This window comes from Mytilus edulis, chromosome 11, assembly GCF_963676685.1.
Source record: "Mytilus edulis chromosome 11, xbMytEdul2.2, whole genome shotgun sequence".
NCBI classification, from domain to species: domain Eukaryota; kingdom Metazoa; phylum Mollusca; class Bivalvia; order Mytilida; family Mytilidae; genus Mytilus; species Mytilus edulis.
Window position 1 is genome coordinate 45,965,536 of NC_092354.1, and position 7,441 is coordinate 45,972,976.

The window sequence follows — 7,441 nt, forward strand, 5'->3', positions numbered from 1 at the left end:
TGTGGATTTTCTTTATTCGAAATGCAGTCCAGTATCCACATGATATTCGTAGTTTTCGCCTTGGTAAGTTAATCATAAATTTGAATATCACCACTCACAACTTTATACTGACTATGATTTAGTTTTTTTTTTTCATTTTTCACGTGCTAAGACGATAAAAAAATTCATAAAACTCATTTGACAACTTAAACGTATTGTTTCGACACCAAAAAATGTATACATAATAAAGACTAGTGCGTTAATAAATCACTTTAAATTATTTTCAATGTTCGTATATTACTTTTAGTGTACAGTGCGTTCTATCTTTACTATTGAAAAGCTTTAACAACATGGGGATTCAATTCTATTTCAATCTACAGTATTTATAAATATAGGCCTGCAAAATTGTAGTGAGTGTGAGATACATTCTAAAGTACATGTTATTCTAGATATTTGGATATAACTATTAGTATACATAAACTTCACGGGTTCATTCAGTAGAGCTTGCTCATATTACTTCTTGATTTATTTGAAAAATCTGCAATTTCGTACTCTATTTGCCTTTTAAATATATTTTATTTGAGCGTCACTGATGTGTTTTTTTTTTAAACGAAACGCGTGTCTTGCGTAAATATAAAATTTTAATCCTGGTATCTATGATGAGTATATTTATTACATCAGACATCAGTCAGTCTGTTGATGAGATGTATTCCGGGTGCGGGATTTCCCATTGTAGCCTTCGGCTTCTCTTTGATCGGATTGTTGTCTCTTTGAAATATTCCCATTCCCCATATCCATTCTCAATTTAATTAGACCACCTTTTTGTACTGCAAGAGTGTTCGTAATACTTGGGAATGGTCAATGCAAATTTACTTTAATTATTAAAATATCGTTTAAAATTCAGGATTTTAATCGTGTATGTTCACACTATACCGACTTCATTAGCTTGGTGTGCTCATCAAGCAAAAAGGTGACCAACCAGAGTTATAAGGAAGAACGTCTGATCGTTACACTAAACATGTGTTATGCTCGCGATTCCGAATTGGTTGCCTGTTTTTTTAGATTAGTTTTAAGGTGGTACCTAACACTACAAGGAGATAACTCTGTAAAATCAGCAGAACGTTTTAATTACGTTGTGTTCATAAGGGAATATAAAGCCTATCAATGATCAAAATAAGTGTTTGTCAAACTGCTATATAACCAGTGTAATTTTTCTGATTAAAAGATTGGTTTAAATTTTTTGAAATTTTTATATGTTTGTCAAAGGGTCAAAGTAAATACTTTGTCAAAATTTTATGAAAATGAAACGAGCCAAATCAATTTTAGTTAAAATGTTAGGTACTACCTTAATTCACTTTGATGCATGCTTCGCAGGAGTTTTTGATCCAGTCGATTTCATGTCGTTCCTTCGTTAATCGATCTAAAATTGATGATAAAATACTGGGTTTTATTTCATTGTACATCTTCTGAAGTAATATGGAAATGAGGGGTGTGATATTCTTCATGCAAATACGACTAAATGAATGTTATATACTATTCAATTAGACATACTTATCGATATAATTGCAGAAAATTGGTGTTACAACGAGTAATAATATTTGTGACCTGCCAAAAGTCGTTGGTCCATGTAAAGCATCGATAAAAAGATTTCATTATGATGTACAGACTGGGCGGTGCAACAGGTTCTTTTACAGTGGTTGTGAGGGCAACAATAATAGTTTTAAGACCAGACGAGATTGTGTTACTGCATGCAGAAAACGAGGTACTTATATTGTATTGTGAATATAGTCTCTCAACTAGACAGTGATTACGTTTGTGTGTAAATAAAACATTTTTTTCAACACAATATGATTGCACATTGTACGAGGTACAATCATGAATGTTTTCAAAAATCTAATTTTATTGAGTAACGTGTACATCCGGTAAAACTTGTTTTATTTACTTTAAAGGATCAGCAAAAGATACTAATAGAAATATACACACATTGGAATATAAATTGGCAAAATAATAAAAATATTAGAAATTAAGTTTCAACTCATTAACCATGTACTAATTTTGGCTAAGACAACACTGTTTGAGACCGTCCTGATGTAGTGCATTTTAATGAACACGTTTGTTTATGATTTTGCATCGAAAGACCTCCAGCCTAAATTTATATGTGCAGTATAAATCTTGACCCAAGAGGGAAACAGCTTTTACTTCAAACATACTTTATTCAATTCTTGGATCACAATTTTCTTCTCTTTTTTATTTTCGGAATAATTAGTGCAAGTTTGCATGCATTTAGTGGCATTTACAAAAGTAGAGACAATGATATTTTCTATTATTTGATGCGGTTTTTTTTTTTTTTTTTAATTATAGTCAATTTGGCGATCAATTCTTAAGTATGTTTTGGTTCTGTTAAAACCACAAATGCGGTGACAACGATGTTAACCTTAGAATGTTGGTGATATTGACGCAAAATATCTACTATGCTTTTTTACACATATGAATCATGATTTTATCAGTGATATCTTCATAGTAACGATATATAATTTTCTCTAATTGTTTGAAAATTTATCCCTTTCTGCACCCATTGTATTAAAACATCTAATCAACGTGTGGTTGTTGGTGATCTAAGAAGATGATTGGATGATTTAAGGGTCATAACCTTTGTAAGACACTGGATGAATCAAATATAATAACAGGTGTTGATGAAATTGACAACAATGTGGAATGTGGAAGGCACTCGAAAGGGATTTCCGTTTAACCTAGAATAAAACATTAGTGTATAATCATAAGAGAAACGGATTCTTACAAATTTCTCCTGAATTATCGGATTTATCCAATCTCGATAGTTCAATTAAGGCTTGGACTTAAAAATCGATATTAACTATGTCCATCGGATAAATCAGATTATCCAATTTTATCAATGTAAGAATTATATGTATCATGTATAGCATTACTGAATGAAAACAATACTTTACTTTTTAGTGTGCACATTGCCAAAATTGATTGGGGAAGGTCAGTCATCTATGTCAAGATGGTTTTACAATACCAAGTCAATGCAGTGTGAAAGTTTTATATATGGTGGAAGACTTGGCAACAGAAATAGATTTAGAACGAAAAAACGATGCCAACGAATTTGTAACGGTGTAAGTGAGTACAGTTTTTTATTTTTAAATATGGATGCAAGTGTTCACGTTTTTTTTGTTGATGACACAGAAACCATTCAAAATAAAATATTAAGCATCTGATCGTAAAAATACATTTAAATAGTAACTATAATATAGACAAATGCAAACTTTTACATTTTCAAAATTCAGTCAGGTATTGAAATATTGTAAGTTCGGAGCTTCTCACGTTTCTGTAGTAAATCATTTGCTAAACATCAACATCCGTTCTACATAGTGGCATTCATAAATAATCAGCGACGTGTAGTCGAAACATTAAAATCGGCATTCCTTGCAAGTGTAACAAAACCTTGTAATAATTGTTTTTGTGACTGATGGAAAGCTGTAAATTTTTCGTTATTTAACATGTTAAACGAAACATAATTAGCAAACGGAATATGAAATTCCCCGCCGTTTCTCCCATTCATCCTTTCCTTTGTTATCTACATCTTTAAGTATTAATTTATTCTCACCTAAAATATAAGTAGTACACTCAGCATAGGACACGAAGTACAAAAATAAAAAAAAAATAACCCATTTCGTAGTAGAATACACTAACATAGTCTTAAAAGTTCTTCAAACAAAACCGAATAAATGTCAAAAAAGAAATTAAATTAATAAAAAAAAAACACAACAGACAAGGTAATTGGTATTGGGACTCATTTAAGTCATAATAAACGAGTGACCAGTGAAAAATAATGTTATTCTAATTCTTAAACCAATGCAGACAACCATCATAAACTTAGTCTTCTGTGCACGCTTTTATCATTTTTTTGCATAAATTTCGTATGAGATGTAGGGTTTGCTTTGTATGTATTCCTATGAAAGTAAAGCAGACGAACGAAAAAATCATTAAATAGAAAATACGGACCACCTTTACTCATTAGATTTACGTCAGTATACTTTTGTTATTTTTCGTTATAATTTTAATGAAAATGTGCAATCTCAGTCAGTCTTCTTCTAATAAAAACATGTAAAGTTAACGTGAGCATCATAATTTATTTAAAAATCATGACATAAAAAAAGTTTAGAGACAAAAAACATTTCTAACAATTAAGTTAAACTTTTCCAAAATCTCCTACCAAATTACGTTGATGTAACTTAATGACAAGTTATTGTTTATACTGAAAAAGGCGGAATGTATCCAAGAACGTTCATACTAATAATTAGACAATACATTGATACTGACAGTGCAAAACGCTTAAAAAGTAAAAAACAACAATCAAGTCTAAAAAATAGGAAACAGAAAACTAAAGACAGTGCAATACAACATCAAAAATAGGGTCAGTATTAAAAATTCGAATGAGAAGCAAATCATTCACCGTCGTTTCGCTCATGTAAGAGTACAGTTGTATGATTTGGTGACACGAATGTTTGATAACTTTTGTCCGCTTGTACTTTAATCAGTGCACATGTAGATTTATAAAAAGCATGACATCACATTTTGTTATTTTGAACAATTGTAGAGAAATATCCATGTGGACCACCTCCAGGTTGCGCTCCCCCTCCGCCAGATGTATGTGCGGGCTCTAGTTATGAAATTATCAATGGAGAGAAATGCTATACTGGTTGCACATATCCAAAGTGTAAAACGGTGATTATTTTGTATTATTATAAGTTAATCTTCGTTAACGTGAACTGTTTGTTTTAACATTTGTTTATCTTGTCGTGCATATATACATTTATACATGTAAAAACGAACTAAACATCATATATATTCGTTGAAAAATCAATCACGTGAAATACAGTCGTGTTAAGAAAAAGAGAACAGAAAGCACACACTAACATAAGTTGTTAGCTAATAAGGTATTCGACCTTTGAAAACGATTTACAAATAAATACTAATTATTACTTGAAAAAAATATGACATAAACTCCCAACTCCGTTCAGAAAATTCTAGCAATATTGTGTTCTTGAAAGTCCACGATAGCACGATTTAATATCATTGAAGTTGTATTGTTTTTAGAATTCTGAATTTCTGTCCATTTCTGCAGGTTTTGTTTTATCATTATAAAGAAAATTTTCAGTGTCAGACTTAGACTTTTCGGTAAAGAGGATGCGCACCCTAAATTTTAATGAAGCACTTTATAAAATATAAATATTCTTCGACCAATTTTTGGTACATTATTTTGTTAGTTTTAGTGCAGAAACTACTTATGTTGTGTAATGACGACGTTGTAAAACAGTTGGAATAAAAAATATTTAAAGCAGAAGGACCAATTTACATATAGTTACAATACAGTTGCGCCAAAACGATTAACCGGTTTAATAGATATCTCATATGTAAATCTTAAGATAAATCATTGCATACTATGAATAGATGTATACGGAAAAAATACTATTTCAAAAACATGAATTTCAAGTAGAATTGCTAAAAAAAGCAGGTTTTTTTGTAAAAGTAAGTAATCCTCCAATTAAATTTGTTGATATGAATTTGTTACACTCTATATATAAAGCATTGATGACATTCACAAATATACAACTTGAAAACAAATAATGTTATATTAGTCCTTTCATGTTATTCTGTGATCATATTTTCAAAAGATAGTATTTCAGTTTTATCTATTAGTAGGATGATTTTTATTAATATGGACCAATTACATAGTTACAGAGAAGATATTATAATAACATTTATAATATATTTAAGTAGTATTTGTACTTGGACTACCTTTGAGTAAATTCAGGAACCCAAATAGACGTGATTTGTGTCTCTTTTTTTTTCTTTATTTCAGTTTCAATAGGCAGGATTGCCGTAAATTGAATGTTTTCTGCGTACACTCTTGCTTCATTCAACCACGTCGTCCAAAACGTTATAGTGCTGAAAGTGGCGTTCATCCACAATTAATCAATCATATTTCCTTATGGTTTGAAGAATTTTTTTTTTAAATAAAACTGCATTTATGTCAACTCCATTTTATATGTACATTTAGTTACTGTTGATATTTCACTGCGTTAATTTTACTTGTATTTAACCACATTTTTTTACGTGTTTTGTTATGTTTGAGTACTTTTCCTTTTTTTTAACTATACACATTTTCAGGGTTCCTGTCCAAGTAGTCCTCCTTTGCTTCCATGTGGTTCTAGATGCATATACGACAACGAGTGTACAGATGATAAACTGTGTTGCCAACAAGGATGTTGCCGGGATCCAATTTTTGGTAAGTTTCAAGATTCAGTCAAACATGCAAAGAAAATTTGCCTTCAAATTCTCGTATTATTGACCTTTGTTGTTTTATCACTTCTGACAAAAGATTTGCATGTATTGGCATTGATTTGAAAGACATGTGACAATTGTTCTTTGAAAGATTGGTAAACAGAAATATAAAGGTGGTTAGAAAAGGTGCTGTAAAGTCTATGGAGGATAAAAGGAACTTTTAATATTAACTGACTGTGTCCACAAATATTGAACTTTGTAAAGCCTACGCAAAAATCAAATGAGCGAAAAAATTGTATGCAAAAGACTTCTATCATAAAGTAGTGTGCAATTGTGAACGATGTAAATATCTATTGACACGTGTACTTCTATTGTTGAAATCTTTAAATTGTTTGTTTTTTTTTTTCACTTAAAAACAATAGAATGGATAGACAAAACTATGATTTTAATCCACAGCCTGTAATCTACCATGATATTCAACAAGCATTTGAATAATCAGGATTTTAACGTTCAATATTAATATTCATTGTATTATTGAGTCATGTATTTTACTTGTTTTCCGTGTCAATGCAAATAAAATAGAAAAGGTTTTTTTAATGAAAACTGAAATGTTTCTTATCTCACAATATATATTTCCTATTCGCACGCTTTACATTTCACATTATAATAAAATTGTTATGTTCATTGTTTTAGAGACATGTTTATCTATTATTTGTTATTCAAACATTATACATATTTCGTTTTAGAACCAAAAAATGGGGATTGCCCTGAAGATCCGAGACCACGAAATTGTTCTATAATTAGACCGTCTGAATGTCATTTAGATGGACAGTGTAATGGGAGACGAAAATGCTGCAAATTGGGATGTCGAAATTTTTGTGTCGACGCTATAGATCAACATGAAGTGATTGTGATTAACAATGATTCAAATTAAATTTTTTTTTTAATTTAAAATGTATCCGTTTATTTACGTCAAACTCGAATTTGATGCGACTGTAATACAAGTGAGAGGTTTAGCTTGCAGTAAAACTAGGTTCAATCAACCATTTTCTACATAATAAAATGCCTGTTCCAAGTCAGGAATATGACAGTTGTTATCCATTAGTTTGATGTGTTTGGGGTTTTGATTTTGTCATTTGATTAGGGATTTTCCATT

The 7,441-nt window shown here is 30.5% G+C and overlaps 1 protein-coding gene across 1 annotated transcript; it reads left to right on the top strand.

The window, feature by feature from the left end:
• Positions 1 to 7,399, top strand: LOC139494864 (putative Kunitz-type serine protease inhibitor). The gene is made up of 6 exons (XM_071283020.1): positions 1 to 63; positions 1,549 to 1,741; positions 2,953 to 3,117; positions 4,598 to 4,725; positions 6,172 to 6,289; positions 7,032 to 7,399. The coding sequence occupies exons 1-6, from the start codon at positions 22 to 24 to the stop codon at positions 7,217 to 7,219; spliced, it is 834 nt and encodes a 277-aa protein (XP_071139121.1). The 5' UTR covers positions 1 to 21; the 3' UTR covers positions 7,220 to 7,399.
• The last annotated feature ends 42 nt before the right edge of the window (positions 7,400 to 7,441 follow it).

Bases quoted from the DNA above. Each gene is read 5' to 3' on its own strand.
- LOC139494864 (XM_071283020.1), top strand. From the start codon at position 22: ATGCAGTCCAGTATCCACATGATATTCGTAGTTTTCGCCTTG. The intron at 64-1,548 runs GTAAGTTAATCA...ATATAATTGCAG, and splicing joins TATTCGTAGTTTTCGCCTTG to AAAATTGGTGTTACAACGAG. The intron at 4,726-6,171 runs GTGATTATTTTG...ACACATTTTCAG, and splicing joins CATATCCAAAGTGTAAAACG to GGTTCCTGTCCAAGTAGTCC.